Source organism: Grammomys surdaster, unplaced genomic scaffold (genome assembly GCF_004785775.1).
Source record: "Grammomys surdaster isolate TR1022 unplaced genomic scaffold, NIH_TR_1.0 169, whole genome shotgun sequence".
Classification (NCBI taxonomy): domain Eukaryota; kingdom Metazoa; phylum Chordata; class Mammalia; order Rodentia; family Muridae; genus Grammomys; species Grammomys surdaster.
In genome coordinates, this window is record NW_021604617.1 from 16,462,611 (window position 1) to 16,481,109 (window position 18,499).

Genomic DNA, 18,499 nt, shown 5'->3' on the forward strand with positions numbered 1-18,499 from the left:
GCTCTATCGATATAAAGGACAAACCATTCAACCATCTCGTTTCACTGTTACAGATTTCTCTCTTCAGACTGCTTAAACAGATCAAAATTCTAGGACATGATACTGACCCTTGCTCTCTATTTCCTGAAATACCTCCCGACCCAAACAATCACCTTAATTACTATCAAAAGGGGGCAGATTACAACATGTCCCACCCCAGGTAAACCAGTAGAGATTTCAATACAAAAGACAACCTGTATGAAAGATGCAATAAAATGGCTCTTTCATATTAGATACTTTGGTGGATAGTTGTGAGCACTGAATGCTATCATAGCACCTTCCAGTCTCAAAGTTCCCCATGACATTTCTGCTTGACTATACTGTTGTGTGTTTGGGGATTTAGTAAAAGTGTGTCCAGAGAAATGGTAGAGAACTCCAGACAAGTTATTGAGAATCTTTGCCAATCTCCTTGCTCAGCTATCTTCCTATTATGGACAAAACACAAAACAAACAAACACACACACACAAAAAAAAAAAAAAAAAAACCTGTCCCTAATATATAATTGCCATTGCTACACTGTTACAAGAGGAGCATTCCAATTGTTTTCTACTGTCATGTGAAACTTAATAATGGGAAAATAACCCCAAAATGAGAAGTTATCTTCAAAATTCAGTTAGTACCCGCCATATTTCTTCTGAGTTAACACTCAGAATAATCAAAGATGACCTAATTTGAATATACTTATTGTTATAATTTGCTTTCATTTGTCTACTGTGATAAAGCAATTTAAGGAAGCAAAGGATTATTTCATTTTACATCTCCTGGATACAGTCCATCATTAAGGAAAGTCAGAGTACGGACTCCAACAGACAAAGACAATATCAGCTTGCTCTCTGGCTCATACTCAGATAGCCTTCTTAGACAGCCCAGACTCATCTACCTAGGGATGGTACTGCCCACAGTGGGCTAAGGTTTTCTACATCAATTTTCAGTCAAGAAAGTCTCTTGACTGATCGAATATTGGCATTCTTCAAATAAGGCTACTTCTTCCCAGGATACTAGAGGTTCTGTCCCATTGACAACAGTAACCAGCACACCTACATGCCCATCTGTATTGATACACTCAGGTTCACTCCAACAGCACAGTAATGAACAAAAGAGGTAGCAATAGATCAAAACAATATGTCACTCTCTGCTGAATTACAAAAGCTAATCCATCAAAGAATTGACCACGATGCAGTAAATGAAGAAATGTTGTATATTTCTATGCTTTGGTGCAATTACAATCCCAATTTGGCAGAAATGTGAAGTTAGATGTCAATCAACTCTAACCCACTTTTACACAGACTTTTTTTCTTTTAGCAAATTATATATTTGTCAGTTGATGACTTTGAGTGAAAACGATTGAGGTGATAATCATTCTGTACTAACAACCCTTTATGTCATGACACTGTGTATAAGTGCACCTCAATGCACATATCTCTGAAATCTTTACCTCTAGCCTTGATATTTCTATCAGGATTCAGACACTGCTGGACATCTTCATTTCATCACTGGCCTGCCTTCTCAGTTTCAACATGTACAAAATTAAACTCCTGTTCGCCATCACCTCATACCTCCCAAACCTTCCACTCTTCCCATCACAGTAAAAGCCCCATCATCCATCCAGAGCTCATGCCTGGAAGTCATCCTTGACACCCACACCATCCTGGACCAAAGTTGACAAATGATATCTTCCCAGCATGTGAAAGCCCTCATAATCTACAGCCTGGGAAACCAAAACATAACCTCCCAAACTAACCATCCCTGAAATAGATGTTTAATAGGCACATCAGTATGATTCAGTGCCTGCTATTCTACCAGAAGATGAATTGGCTCTTATACTCCTTTACCTAGAGTATGCAGTAGGTTGTTCAGAAAACAACCCTCCCCCTAAATCTAATCAATAAGAATGAACTACCCAAGCTTAGGATTCTGGAATTATGAGGATTTAGGGGTAATTTTAGGAGAAGCCTTGGATTAAAAAAAAAAAAAATTACAGCATTCCAACTCTCAAGGTTTAATTCATTAGCACAAGTTTTCCCAGAATAAAGAATTAAATTACTTCCTTGGCTTTTGTCTGTTTCTTTTATGTCTTGGAAGTAGTGAAAAGGATGAAGTGACAAGCTGCCAAGAGTAATCTGAAAATTACAGAAAATTATGGACACTCAAAAATTTTAACAAAGAAGACCAACCACAGCCCTATGACATATTGATAGACAGGAAGAACATGTATTCACTCTATGGGTTTTGCATTAAACTGTACTTCTACCTTCAGCAGCATTGGCCTCCTGGCATGAATCGAGGAACTTTATCCTCTCGAGAGTAAGATTTCCTTGGATAATAATGTTTCTGCTGAGGAGAGCCACTGTCGTCTTCAAAATATGATTCTCTCCAACTACCCAGTTCTCTGTGAAGTTGTAGGAATATCTGAAAAAAATAAGAGAGTAAGATGCACTTGAAAACATCAATATACATCTTATTAGAAATAGTAAATATATTCTTCTTTGGGAATATCTGTGTTTTTAGGAACTCAAATACCCCAAAAAAGATCCAAACATACATCTATAAGACACAGCATGCATAGCAGTGGGAACTACTCACTGACCACTTGCTAAGACAGAAATTCTAGGATCCCTACTCGAGAAAACATTTAAGAGATCCTCATCTTCATAGCTTTCTTTCATTATTTTCTTTTCCAGCATAACATCCAGCATTACTTAATGCTAATGTATCTCATTACGAGATAAACGTTCAGAATCCAGTTCATTTAAAACCTCATTCTCCTCCATGTGAACCTATTCAAGCTGAAATCTGAGTACCTCAGGGGCTTCCTGAGATGGAGGTCTGCATTCTGGACAGTTTCTACAACAACCTCTTCTGTTTCTTCAGCACCTTCTACAGTCATCCCACTGATAATGACAGCCTTATCCCCAGAGTGCCAGTTGACAGCTTCCTCCAGAGCCAACACTGTGTCTCCTGCTTGTGCAGCTGCTCGAAGATAGGTGACAGTAACTTCTGGAACTGAACCTAAAGCAACCAAGAGAAAACTTGTTCACATAATTTGGTTGTAAGAATACGATTTGATAAAAAGGTGCTTATAAAACCAGCCATAGACAGAGTAGTAAGGTGAAAGGCATAGATACTGCCACTAGACAAAATGTACATGTGAACCAGTCTTGACATAGAGGAAATATGCATAGATGGGCTTCATTTTTCTGTTAAATGTAGAGGTAGAAGTATATGAACTTATAGCATAGGGCTTAGGACAATTTCATGAGATGTTAGCTAATGAAGTATCTAGCTCAGATTTCACTACAAAAAAGGCACTGGCTGAACATCTACTACATATGTGTGGGGAGGCCTAGGTCCAGCCCATGTATGACCTATGGTTGGTGGTTCAGTCTCTGAGAGCCCCAAGGGTCCAGGTTATTTGACTCTGTTGGTCTTCCTGTAGAGTTCCTGTCACCTTCAGGGCCTGCAATCCTTCCTCTTATTCTTCCATTACAGTACCAAGTTCCAACCACTGTTTGGCTGTGGGTGTCTGTATCTGTCTGGGTCAGCTACTATGTGGAACCTCTCAGAGGACAACATGCTCCTGTCTGCAAGAATAACAAGTATCATTAATAGTGTCAGGGACTGGTGCTTGCCCATGGGTTGGCTCTCAAGTTAAGCCTGTTATTAGTTGGCCTTCCCCTCAGCCTCTGCCCCATCCCCCGTGCCTAATATGGGTCCCAAACATCTGAAGTGGGTCTATCCCAAAAGCTATTGCCTGCACATGGGATATATTCTTTTAGCTGCACTGCCTTGTCTAGTCTCAATGGAAGAGGATGTGCTTAGCCTTGCAGAGACTTGAAGTGCAAGGGTGAGGGAATACCCGGGGAGGGGGGATACCCCATCTGCTCAGAGGGGAAGGGGAGGGGAGATGGAGGAAAGATTGTGAGAGGAGGTGACCAGGAGGTGGGCAGTGAGTAGGATGTAAAGTGAATATGTAAAAAAAAAACTAAATTAATTAAATTAAATTAAAAAAGAAAATGACATTGGCTTATGTCAAGTTTTTTTCCTTCCCTGTATCACTTTGTGTTTGGAAAATGAGCTTTTACTTCATTCGTATTTCGAATATGAAAAAGTAGATATTTTATCCCAATGTAGGAAGAAGTCCATCATTCACTGACAACATGAAAAGTATAACCCCCATATACTGGAAGCAGAGTAAACAATTACTTTAAAAGAGACACTCTAAGACTTTGTGTGTTAATTGATCACTTCCAACTAAAGCTGGGTACATCTGGGATTACATTATCAAGCCATTGAAGCAAGGACACTTGTGACTCTTCATATCTTAGTGGGCACTGTACTCTGGCACACCCTTCTCCCACCCCCCACACCAAGTACATATGCCCTTAACTATCAAAGATTTAAGAATGTCATTTGCTTCACAATTTGCACTGGTATTTTCCAGCAGGGGTCAAGGCAAATTTTTAAAGGCATTATCTGAAGCAATAGTTCAGAAAACCCATTGCTTACTCCCGACTCCTTCCCTTTCTCCTCACTACATCTCCTTCCTCCTTTGCAATAGATCATAATTTACCTTTAGCCCACAGCAAGTTGCTGTCCTCCCCTGCCGCACTGAAGTAAAGTAATAATACTTGAATTCCTAACTGCAGGGGTGGCCGACAATAAATCATTTTCAAATTATTTTAAACTTTCCTCTTTATTTATTTGTCTGTGTGTGTACAGACACTTGTACCAACCATGTTGTTCTAGGCTGAGAAAGGTCTTTGGGTTAATGATGTAATTTCTGAAGTTTACCAAGGCAATAATTTTATCTTAAGAAACATTTACGGAGTTCAAAATTTCTAATTATAGGGCAGGTGGAAATTAAGACATAAATCATCCCCAAAGAAAATAACTTTAATTTTATTCCTTGTTTGTACATCTTAACCCTTGGGAATGCTAAAATGAAATAAAGTTTATTTATTTGTATATACATATGTGTGAATTTCTATAACCTGTTCTTGATTAGCTACATAAAAAAATACATCTATGCTGTGAAGTATTGAAGACTGTATATAAAAGATAGAATCTGCCTGTATATTAAAGATAACTGTTACTTTGTACCAAAAAGAATCAAAAGTGAAGATAAGGAACATATTTGTTGGCTAATCATTCTTGTATATAGCCAAGTCAAAATGAACAAAGAAACTCACAGACTTTTAAAGAATATACTTAACTATTAGCATAAGCTCATGTCCTTTCAAATACTGACCATCTTTCAATGAAGCAAAATTATTTCATAACTTACTCATTTTCTTTGCAAAAGTATTATTCTCTCTGTGTATGACTAAGATAAACCTAGACACACTCCGGAGTTCTGCCCTCCTGCTTTGATCTATAGGAAATATTGACCTTTTTGTGAGCTACAATCATTCAGACTCAAGATGTTAAAAGGATTATAAGAATCAACTAAGCTAGACCTTCTGCAAATGGCTTTTACGCTAACCATGTCTTATCATGTACTTTTTTTTTTTCAGTTCAGTTCATTATTTTGTATTATTGGCTATTTTGTTTACTTACATTTCAAATGTTACCTTCCTTCCAGGTTTCCTCTCTGAGAAGCCCCCATCCCACACCCCTTCCTCCTGCCTCCCTAAGGGTGCTCCCCCTCCCACATGCCCACTCCTGCCCCACCATTGTCACATTCACCTATGCCAAGGGATTGAGCTTTCACAGGACCAAGGGCCTCCACTATATATGCAGCTGGAGCCATGGGTCCCTCCATGTGTATTCTTTGGTTGGTAGTTTATTCCATGGGAGCTCTGGGGGGGTGTCTGGTTGGTTGATACTGTTATTCTTTCTATGGGGTTGCAAACCCCTTCAGCTCCTTCAGTCCCTCCCCTAACCCCTATCATGTGCTTTCTAAAAGAGATTCTGGTGAATCATTTTAACCTAGTCTCTTCTTTGTTGGCTCACCTGTAATTTCGCTCTTCAGATCCCAATAACAAAAGCTCAAATTCTTTTTTTGTAACTCTCCAATTGTCTCCAAGTAAACTCTATAGGTTCTGAGTTAGTAACGATGTTTCTATCCCAAGAAGCTCACCTCTTAACCTGGGTCCATTTACTGTCATCATTCCTGCCTCCAGCCCTCTGTCAGTTCCATGCCCTGAAAGCTTCCTCCACTCCTCCTTCTAAAGTAGACCATTGCCTAACATTTCCATGGGACTTCAGAGAACACTTCAATTGCCTGCTATTCTTTACCTCTTCCAACCTACTCGAAAGAGTGACATAGAGTATTTGACTGGAACAATCAGTGAGCATATCTGGGGTTTAAGTCTACACAAGAAAAGCTGAGCAGTGGGTAAGTCATTTATTTGAGTTGTTTTGTATGAGAGAATAAGACTGTATGAAGAATCAAATAAAGAGAGCAAGGAATACAGGAATGATATATCATGTGTCATATCTGGGTCCTTTTCTACCCATAGTACATATAGCTATGGATGGATATAACAAGGCTCTCAGAAGCATTTTATATCTTATGTTCCTTTCTGAGATTCTCCTAAGACAGCATGCTGCATTCTTTAGAGTGATTATTTTTAGCCATAAAGCAAGCCTTCAGGATTGCCTGGATAGTCAAAATCTGTGTTGTAATTTATCACAGCACCCTGTCTTCTGGCTTATGCTTGATTCAACCACAACTTGGCCTCTAGTGCTGCAATTACCTGGCTGCCTCAACTACTAAGCTTGCCAGCAAAAGCAATACCTATTTTGTTCACTATAATAACATCAACGTCAATCACCGTGCCTGGTACATAATAGGTACTCAATATACATATATATTATGTGTTATACAATAAGACATAGGGAAGCAAGTACCTCAAATATTGAATGTCTATTCAATTAAATTGGACTTGGTGTCATGGAAAGGGAATGCATTAGAGTATGTGTTAAACACCTTCAGATTTATGCAGCTGGGGAAAATGGAAGCCTTGAATACTTAAATGTTCAGTATTCCCAGGGAAGCTAACAACAGCAGGGATAGGGAGGAGATGGTAGGTACATCCTATTTTCCTGAATACAAAACAATAACAAAGAAAGTCGAAGCAAGTAGAAGCCAGCATTAAAGACGCCTTGTGCTGAGGACAGTAGACAAATTTGCCAAGCTACATGCAGTTCAGCATGAGTATACACATATAGCAGATGGGAGTATAGGGAACAGCTTATGTGTTCTAAGAGCTGAAGGGGTCAGGAAATACAATTTTATTTATTACTACTGAAATATCTACAAGCTGAGCAGATTCCAAGAGGCCTGAGGAAGCTCATACAGTTGGAAACCTATGGCTACTATCATGTTTGTCAGCATTAAATCATTTTTGTAGTTATTCAACAGGTAAACTTGACCTCCCCATGTCATAACATGAATGCATGAATTTTGTGATTTTCATTTTTGTATGTGTTAACATAATCAGATAGAAAACCAAAATTCTCCCAGGATATAATTTACATAATAATGAGATAATCAACTCTGAATTCTGAACATGGAACTTTTAAATCCAGGACCAAAGAAATAGAGAGGTAACACAATTCTCAACCTCTTAACAGAACCATACACCAACTGTGTGAAATTAGCTTCAGTCCTCAAAACACTGTGTACATTACTTTACAAAAGTTATTTGTGCAAGGTAACTGGATGACTGGCACTCTACACTTCAAATGTGCATGGTTTTCTTCACAGAACTCTTAAAACCCACATTGGGAAGCTCCTGTACTGTACCACAAATCAAAGATTATATAAAAATACAGCTTAAAAAGATTAGTGATTTATAAATATGCTTAAATGACAAAGCCTGTAATTCAACACAATACTTAACCTCACATGGCTTTCAACATTGACTGGTTAAGCAACCAACTATTCATTTACTCCCACTGATGGCCCCTCATAATTGTACTTCCTACCAATTATTGTCCAAGCAATTCGCTGCCATTCATCTGTAATTACACAGTCCCAGAGAACCACTTTTTAGCAAATGGGCATGGGAAGAAAGGAAATAATTTTCGTGGGTTGACACGCTTGAAACTCACTAATTGTCCTCTGTTTGTTTTGTAGGACATAAATCTTTGTTCCAAGTGAAAAATTCACAAGACTTTTCAAAAAAGTGATAGAGAAGAGGGATAGAAAGAAGGAATGGAGGGAGGGAAGGAAGGAAGAGAGGAAGAAAGGAAGAAGAAAAGAAGGAAGAGGGAAGGAAGAAGGAAAGAAGGAAGAAAGAAGGGAAGAGGGAGGGAGAGAGAGGGAGTGAAGAAAAGGAGAAAGGGAGGATGGAAGAAAGGGAAAAGGAAATGAAGATAGTTAAACTGATAGACAAGTGATGATGATGATAGATAGATAGATAGATAGATAGATAGATAGATAGATAGATGATAGATATGATAGATGATAGATATGATAGATGATAGATATGATAGATGATAGATGACAGATAGATACAGATGATAGATAGATAGATAGGTGATAGAAGAGGATAGATGATAAATACGTAGATACATAGATACATAAATAAATAGATACATAGATAATAGACACATAATCACTTGTCAGAATAATGTTCCCATAATAATAGAAATAGACAAAAATGATCATCTAGAAATGTTGTTCTCAATTATTCACAAGCTGTTTTCCCTAATTTCTACATGTATCTTCCCTATAGTAAAGTAGTGATGCTTCCTTTTCTCTTGTTGGTCTATCACCAAGAAGACAAACATAAAGTGAACAGCTTCATTTCCCTAATACTAATTCCCAGTATAAGAAATACACAGATGAGTATCAATTAGAGTTTTATAAACACGCAGTTTTATTAACCTATGAATATAAAAAGGAGCAAGAAAGATATGTATTAATATGCCGTAAGAAGATTGTAAGTTATTTCATTACCTTTCTTGACCCTGTACTTGTACTCTGATTCTGTACATATCTTTCCTTTAAAATTTTGTATTTTCACTAGAAAATTATTTATTACAGTATGACTTTGGTGTGGACTGCTACACAGAGGTAAACACCACCCTGATTCATTTCTTCTCCTGTGTTTTGTAAGCTCATCTATCCAATCAGATAATTGGTCTTGTTGATCAAAGAGTATGCCTTTCCCTGCAGATGCACATGAGTGTGTTCAGACTGGGCTGCCTGATAATCTGTTCTGTTCCTTATTTTTCAGCTTCTTGACCAGTGTCTTGTATTCTACTTCTGCATCTACCATCTTCAGAACAGTTCTAAGTTGAGGATTTAAAAAGACAAGAAGGGAAAGCACCTAGAATTAGAGGAGCTGTGCTACGTAGAATCTAGGCAGGACTTGGAACTCCTACTGATGCTGATTTCTGATGGGGCATCTTCTACTGGGTAAACGTAGAAGAAGAATAAGGTTCTCCAATTTCTTCAGCTATGCTCTCTTTATTGGTTATTTATTAAAAAGAATAATCTTGTTTGGATGACCAGACCTGGAAAAAAAGGTTTTAGAAAGAAAATGTGAAATCTGGTTGGTTTATGTTAAAATATTTAAAAGATGGCCAACTGGATTTGTGGTCTGAGGAAGAAGGCACCTTATCAGAGTGAAGAGATATAGCATGGGAGCAAAAGGTCACAAGCCAAACTCTCATTTGACACATATTCCAGGTCACACATGCTCTAGAGGACCTCAAAGTCATACATGTAATCTGTTTTCTCCAACATTTAATATGTATCTAAAAAGATAATCATTCTTAAAATTGTCTAAGGCACTGGCCATGATACCCACCTTCTCATTTTTGTCATGGAAGAACTTCTTGGGCACCTCAGGGTTGTCACCTAGAAGACTAAGTTATTCCTCAGACCCCAAGATCAACTAGTGAAAGATATACATCAAGAATACATCAGTACTTTACTGCTTAATAAATTGCTCTCAGTCATGGGTGAGGCCTCCAAGGTGCCTTTATGGGTTATAGCAATGCTAATGCTGGATCTTGTGCCAGGGGTCATACAAGGACACACACACACACACACAAACTCACACACACATACATTGCTGCTTCTGCTACAAAAACAAAAGCTAGCATACATTGATACCCATGGCATCCAGATGTCATATCCATTCCTGTTATTTTTCCTTCTCCTCCAGCTTCTCTCCTGTAGCTTGCTTATAAGCACCACTATAATTAAATGGGTTCTGCCTGGATAATTTTTCGCAATCTCCACATTTCAAGATCCTTAACTTTATCATGTCTGCCAAGTACCCCCACTTATTTTATTCTTTCTGAAACAAGGTCATACTTTGTAGGCCTGACTAGCCTCAAACCTGGGATCTTCCTGCCTTCGTCTCCCAAATGCTGAGATTTCAAATGTGTGCCAGTATACCCATCATTACAAGGTCCCTTTTGCAAAATAAGGCAATACTCACAAATTCTGACTATTAGGACATAAATATGATTAAAATTTACTTTCAGACTATTATAATTTCATTGATGAAGTATTGAGAACATGATTATCTATTAGAGAAAAATAGATACCTGGCTACCAAACAATGCTGGCAAATTGTAGACCAACTAAAGCAGAGGCCAACAACCTTTTTCTGAAGGAAGCCAAGCATTAAAGAGTCTAGTGCTTATGAACCATGGAATCTCTAGCATAGCTACTCAACTCTGTCACTGTCATGCAAAGCCGCCACACATAAAATCTCAACAGACAAGAATTACTGTGCTTCAACAAAATTGTTCTTAAAAACCAAATAATGGACAAGATTTGGTCAGAGGCTATAGTTTTGCAAACATTTTTAAAGATGTCATGGGAAAAAGAAAAGAATTCAAAACAATAAACAATCTGAGAATCTAATAGGTAAATACTTACACAGTTTCTTCTATAGAAAAGATTTTCTAAATACACTATGAATGACAGAAATCAAATAGAAAAATATTCATAGGCTTGCTATTATAAATAACGAAATTCCATAAAAATGCTGGAGTAAATAACAATATGGGAAAAACACAATAGTTTTTTTTTTATGTCTCTGTCAAGAGTATTACATAGGCAGATGTAGAACTAATGTTCCACTTAAGGTACCAAAACACCTTGAAAGGATTAAATTGAGAAGACTGGTCCAGAACTCACGAGGCTTATCCTCTGTGTGGTTTTATACCAGAGCTGTATGTGAAGAAAGTAGAAAGAGCCATGTGTGGCCTATATGCCCATGAAGAAGACAGAATAAACTTTAGTTACCTCTCTTTCCAGGCTCAAGTTTCACCATTTCTAAAAAAATGAAAATAATAGTCCTAATCCAGACCTTTTGCCTCACAGAGCTGTGCAAGATAAGATGAACGAAAGGGGTGAGAATCATCTCTGAAAACTGTGAATTGCCACAGTATAGGGAAAATCCAATGTCAGCTGATGCTGAATAAAACACCCAGTCCCTCCTTCTCCATGAACAGACTATTAGGAGTTGGGCTTTGATGACACAAGTGGAAGAATCCTGTTTGAAAAGGTGATTCTGCCTTTGTAGACCCGCATTCCCTTAACTAACTTGAGTCCCTTCTGATATTTAAAAATGTAAAATCATACCAATATTAACTAGTCAATGAACTAAAAGAAAATGGTTTTGGAGAATGATGATGGTTGGAATGAGTAGTCTCTAAGTCAGACAGTGCATGAAAGCTAGAGTAGACCTTCAGGACTTTACTATGGGAACAATAAGAAGCCATGACGAGTTCCAAGCATCTGTATGATGGAGAACAAAAATTTTTTTAAAGATCTCCTTGGCCTATCACTATACGTTTTTCAAATGACAAGGACACATGCCACACAATCTGAATTGAATATTTGTAATATTTAGATGTGGCAACTACTGTGGTTTAGGAAACTTGTGACTTTAATGATATAAATTGCCAAATACTAATAAGGAGGTTGTGCAGCCATGAAAAGAAGCCAATTTAGACTCAGGCTCACCTGCGTTTTAACATAGAGTTTGAATAAATAATCTTTGGAGAGTGTTAAAAAAAAAGATTGCTATGGCTCCAGGGTACAGAATGAACTACAGAGGTTATAAGAATAGCAACTAAAAGATACATTAGCATGAAAATAAACTACAGTGGCAATAATTGAAGTGGACGGAATATAAATTCACAAGTTGTTCAACAATAAACAAGACTTAGTGCTGACAAAATGGTAAAGAACGAGGTATTAATAATATCAGCCAGAATTCTGACAGACAGAAAATATTAGGAACCCTGTATCCATCTCAGATTAATAACGAGGCAATTTTATCAAATCAAATTGTAGCGACATGACATGGCTAATAATATAAGCATGTATTGAATAGTTAGTTGCTTGATTCCTGCTGACTTCAGAAGTATTTTATATGTCTTATTGGCCTTCTCTCACATAATCACCTTATGAGAAATATTTTAGCACCAGTTCTACACCTAGAAGCTGCAACACTCAGGAGGTGACTTTTTTGAGATCCATCATCTAGTTATTGATAGAGTTAGAATTTGAACCCATTAAGTCTTGTAGAGTTCAAACTTGATCACTGAAGATGTCTAAATACTCAATGGCTACTCAAAGCAAAGTTCACTGGGGAAGGGGAAAGCATTCTGCCACATATTAGCAGAAGAAGCCTACTGTCTTCCTGGATTGCATATCTATAAGATTATAGAAAGTCATTTGTGAAAAGCGGAGTATCCATTTGTGACAATAATGTTAAACTCTATATTTTAGCTTGCTTAGACTCAGCATACCCAAACATTGATGAAATATTATTCTAAGTGTGTCTGTGAAGATATTTTTAGGATAGAATAAAATTGAAACTGGGCAATTCAATATAATGACTTATCTTGACTTTAGACTCAGGATGACATCTCAGCATTTGGCTCTCTGGGCTGACATCTTTTCAACTGTAACATATACCATCCATTCTCCTGATTCTCATACCCTTGAATTCAAATTAGGAATTATACACATTGCTTCTTTTTGGTCTCCAGCTTGCTGCTGGCTAACCGTGGAACTTCTCAATCTTTTAATGAAATGATTTTGTTTCTAAGAAAATTGATTAACACAGTGAATTATTAATCTGTGACTGATATTGTAAAAAAAAAGAATAAATTTAAAAATACAGGGAAAGCACAAGTGCTGGTTTTACTGCTTTAGAATATCAATAGATAAATTGTCAGAATGAAGTAACTCATAGATCTAGAGAGAGAGATGAGATGGAGATAGAGATAGAGATACAGAGATAGACAGATAGACAGACAGACAGATAGAAATAGAGATATAACTTCAGAACTGCCTTCCCAATTTGCCTTCTCTGGAGACTGAATATCATCCTATGTTACTGATATTTTTAACATAACAATAGCTCTGCTTGTAGTAAAAATAAGGATCTCTTTGGCGTTAGCCAAGTGATAGTTATAGAAATTCTCCGCTTCCCCATTCCTCAATTATATAAGAGTGTAGTATTGCCATAGACTTTAAAATTCTTGGCACAGTCCAAAGTAAAGGAAGATTCATGAAACTAAATAAAATATTCTTTTTCTATACTTTTGCTCTTACAAGAATATAGAGAGGTCCAGCAAGTAGTTTCCTAGAATCTTCCTTCTAAAACAGAAAGACACCCAGACTAGCACTCCCTTCAGCCCAAGGGTAAGATTCTTCTATCCTCTTTTTGGCTGGAGTGGCCTATAAGCAATGAAGTTTCCAGCTCAGCATACAACCTTAAAGGTAAGGAAGAAAAGAAACTCGTTGTATCCCCTTCACAGCTTAGATGCAAGCAATTAAGATCGTGGCAATTCATTGCTCCATGACAATTCTCTTCCTGGATTAGAACCAAATCTTTTTAAAAATTATTTTGCACTTTGTATTATTTTTAATAATTGTTTTGATATAGTTTACTTGGCATATCTTTTTATCTTAATATCCAGGTCATATTTAAAACTCAAGAATGAATTACGATAAACCAGAGTAGTTACTAAACAATGTTTGCATAGTAAGAGTACGTTCATCTAAATTAGTGTGCTGATATGCAATAAACTTTTTATGTTATGAAATGCTTCTTTAGAGAAGAAATTCCCATGAATTCTCACCAATATAACTACCTAAACAAGACCTAAGTATGAGACAACAAAAGCAAACCTGTTAACCTGGAAGGGAAAAATCTCATGGGTCTCCAACCCTAGACAAAGAACTACAGATAACTAAAATGCTGAGAGCTGGACAAATAGTCTTTTCCAGGGAAGAACACACCATCTGGGTAATACCAAGTGGTTAGCCCTGAAAACACAGCTGGTTCACTTCTGTATTTAGATCTCTATACTTTAAACAATTTAAAAAAATGAGGCCAAAAATTTTAGAAAGGGTATGGAAGGGGTATATAGGAAGAGTCCAGTGGAAGAAAGGAAATGACAAAATTATATAATTACATCTTAATTTACAATATATATAATTATAATCAAATCTTAGTGTTCAAGGTTGATTGGTGTTTTGTTGCCAGTTACCTCATATGTAAATATTTACACAGAAGAGTGGCAAGTCAGGTCAGGACTCCTGTGCTCTGGAATCTTCTCCCTAAAATTATTTAAAAATCAACCTCTTCCTTTTTTAATTTTATTTTAATTTTTATTGGATATTTTATTTACATTTCAGATATTATCCCCTTTCCCCATTCACCACCCCACCCAGAAACCCTCTATCCCATACCCCCTCCTCCTGCTTCTATGAGGATGTGCCCCCACCCACCCACCAACTCCCACCTCCCCACCCTCGAATTCCCCCACACTGGGGCATCCAGCCTTTACAGGACCAAGAACTTCTCTTCCACTTATGCCTAATAAGGCCATCCTCCCCTACATATACAGCTATAGCCATGGGTCCCTCCCTATGTGTTGCCAGGCTGGTGATTTAGACCCTGGGAGCTCTAGTTGGTTGGTATTGTTGCTCTCCTCATGGGGCTGCAAACTCTTTCAGCTCCTTCAGTCTTTTCTCTAACTCTTCCATTGGGAATCCCTTGATCAGTTCAATGGTTGGCTGTGAGCATCCACCTCTGTATTGGTCAGGCTCTGGCAGAGCCTCAGAGGAGACACCTATATCAGGCTCCTGTCAGCATGCACTTCCTGACATTCACATCAGTGTCTACCTTTGGTGACTGTACATGGGATGGATACCCAGGTGAGGCAGTCTCCGGACTGCCCCTCCTTCAGTTTCTGTCCCATACTTTGTCTCCATATTTGATCCCATGAGTATCTTGTTACTCCTAAGAAGGATTGAAGCACCCATACTTTAGTCTTCCTTCTTCATGAGCTTCATGTGGCTTGTGAGTTCATCTTGGGTATTATGAGCTTTTGGGCCAATATCCACTTATCAGTGAGTGCATATCATATGTGTATTTTTGTGATTTGGTTACCTCACTCAGGATGATATTTTCTAGTTCCATTCATTTGCCTAAAAATTTCATGAATTCATTGTTTTTAATAGCTGAGTAGTACTCCATTGTGTAAATATACTACATTTTCTGTATCCATTCCTCTGTTGAAGGACATCTGGGTTCTTTCCAGCTTCTGGCTATTATAAATAAGGCTGCTATGAACATAGTGGAGGATGTGTCCTTGTTATATGTTGGAGCATCTTCTGAGTATATGCCCAGGAGTGGTATAGCTGGGTCCTCAGGTAATGCTATGTCCAATTTTCTGAGGAACTGCCAGATTGATTTCCAGAGTGGTTGTATCATCTAATAAGCTCAATCTCTTCCTTTTACTGTCACTTGAAAAACAAAACCAAATCTTTTAAACATGACAGGGTATATTTTAATTCTAAATTCCCTTTTGTGCTGAGGGTTTTATTTTTTTCTACTGGATCTGATGATATTTTTTCCTAGATAAAGTAAACATGTTTTCAATATATTAATATAGACCATTTATCTAAATCTTTTTGACTATTCAAAAATCAATAAAAAATATTTAAAAACTAAAAACGAATTTCAATATTTAAAAAGTGGTCAAGGTATTTTATTTTTTACAGCTGCATATTGTCTTTAGTCGTAGAGAAGACACCTCTTATTTTGAGAAAATCCTTCTTCAATCTCAGGCCATGTAATCCTGGAAGACACTCCATCACACTGCTGCAACAAGGATCCACTGGAGAAATAAGGGTAACCCTTACTTTGTCACAGACTATAATCCAAGCAGTGCATGATACAAATGTAGCCAAAGTCACTTCTAATCCTTCTACTTAAGCTTCCCGTTAAACTACTCATGAAACAAATATTTATCAAAGTCCATTATGAGTGTTGGTCATATTCTTGGCAATAGGGATTCGTCATAAACAGAAGCAATAGCAAAAACAATGGAAGACACCTGTCCCCATGATATACATATATTACTGATAGAGGTAATAGAATACGTAAATCAACTATGAAAAATAAGCCCTGTGCGATATATTTATTAGGCAAGTTTAAGAGCTAAGGGTGGGCAACACAGAGATGTGCAATGGTAACATTGGGAGAAGTGAAAATTTGCTCAAGGGTCAAAGAGCCATTAGGAAATAAATAAATTACGATAAAGCAGAGTAGCTAGTAAACAATGTTTGTATAGTAAGAGTAAATTCAGCAAATTAGTATGTTGATATGCAATAAACATTTTATGTTAGTAGATGCTTTGTCAGAGAAACCATTCCTATGACTTCTCTCCAATACAGCTATTTTTTTCTTCTGTCTTCTATCTGGTCCTCATTTCTACCTCTGTGCGGGTCGGGTATGACTGAAAATGAAGCCAGCTTAGGGGAAAGCCCAACCCAGAACTGTAGAGAAGCAGTTTTAATGGCAGCGTTTAGAGCACCTGGACACAGCTGTGTTTCAAGTCTTCCCAGTTAGATGAGGTAGTAAATGCCCTTATTTTTTGTTTGAATTGGGTTTTCTGTCACTTCCTACTGGAAAAGACCTGACTAATGTCAACACTTTCAAGTATATATAGAAACCTGAAGTGCCTTACAATGTGTTTCTAAGTGGGGTTCCTGCTGTACTTGGGTTATTGAAAAGCTCACTCTCGTTTCCAATTAGCAATATACATTTACACACAAACGCTTAAAATCAAAAGGCCTTAAAAAACACGTTTACTTAAACAAGTTCCTTCGCTGTGATCTCTACTATAAAATTAGGGAAGCCTTTCATATGCATTGGCCCAAGGCCACTCTTGTCTAGTCAAGAAACTACAGAAAATGTGTTTTTGCCACTGTACACAAAATAGTTGGGGGAAGGCTTTTAAAAGCATTATTAGACAGAACAGAGAGAATTTCCATCTTAGTTTTTGCTAGTCACATTGATTGTGTTTTCAAAATCATATGACCAAGAATACAGTACTTCTCTACCCTGAAAGGAGACTAATCATCTACCCAGTTTCCCAGGCTGAGGTAGAACTCAAAGCACATTCACTGCTGTTAATTGTGTAACTATGGTCCATGATCTGTCACCAAATTCCAGATGACTCCAACTCCAATACTCCATTCAAGTTTGTCAGTTAGGAAGCAGCAAAGCCTTGTGGCCTTCAACAGTATCCAGCTACTTGGAAGTCTGAGTCAGAAAGGTCACAAGCATGAGGCCCGTCTAGGTCAGATACTACATTTAAGACCAATCTCAGCAACATAGTGAATCTCGGTCACAAAGGTGAAATTTAAAGGACCAAGGATACATGCAATTCAGTGACAGTTGACAGTGTTCTTGCTTAGCATACATAAGCCTTGGATTCAATCCATAGTACTAGAAGAAAACTGATTACAGGTAGCAATGGTCATGTTTTAAGTTTCCCCAGCCTCTATTCTTTCCTCTATCTAAACTTGCTTCCTAGCCCTAACTAAATCAGAAAAAAAAAAAAAAAAAAACTGAAGGAAAGACATTGGTTCTCCCTTCCAAACCTCAAACAAGCAGTTGAGCAGAATTTCTACATCTATAGCAACTACTATTAAGGACCTAAACATAGAACAAAAAAGATAACAAGTGTCATGTGTTATATCGAGACCATAAAATGTTAGAGTGTAGACGTCTCCTTGGGACCCATTAAAAGAATATTAATCTCTTAGTGATTCCTGGAACAGCCTGTATGCCAGATAAGACTATGAGAAACAAAGCAGATTTGCAGAGGATCCTCAGGTATGCATCATGAGCCCTGGTGAGCTGGCCCTGAATTTCAGCTCTCCTTCCTGCATAGAAGGTGTGAGGTCCTTATTTCCATATAAATAAAGTGGTCTTCAGAAATGTAAGTCATAAGCTGCTTGAAAGACTGAGAAAGTGGTGGTTGGTGAAAACTTTCAGTATGGAAGGACATGCAAACTTCTAGATCAGTGGTTCTCAATCTGTGAGTTTGATGAACCTATCCATCAAACAACCCTTTTAAAGGGGTCGCATATCAGGTATCCTATATAGCAGATATTTACATTACAATTCATATCAGTAGCAAAATTTCAGTATGAAGTAACAACAATAA

The 18,499-nt window shown here is 37.6% G+C and overlaps 1 protein-coding gene across 1 annotated transcript in view; it reads right to left on the reverse strand.

The window, feature by feature from the left end:
• The window catches only part of Pkhd1 (PKHD1 ciliary IPT domain containing fibrocystin/polyductin), a 433,222-nt gene that overhangs the window by 258,167 nt on the left and 156,556 nt on the right, over positions 1-18,499 (reverse strand). Inside the window, exons 38-39 of the mRNA XM_028766634.1 lie at positions 2,842-3,049; positions 2,292-2,449 (exon numbers count right to left, since the gene is read on the reverse strand). Coding sequence (XP_028622467.1) covers positions 2,292-2,449; positions 2,842-3,049 — 366 coding nt within the window. The remainder of the gene's footprint in view (positions 1-2,291; positions 2,450-2,841; positions 3,050-18,499) is intronic.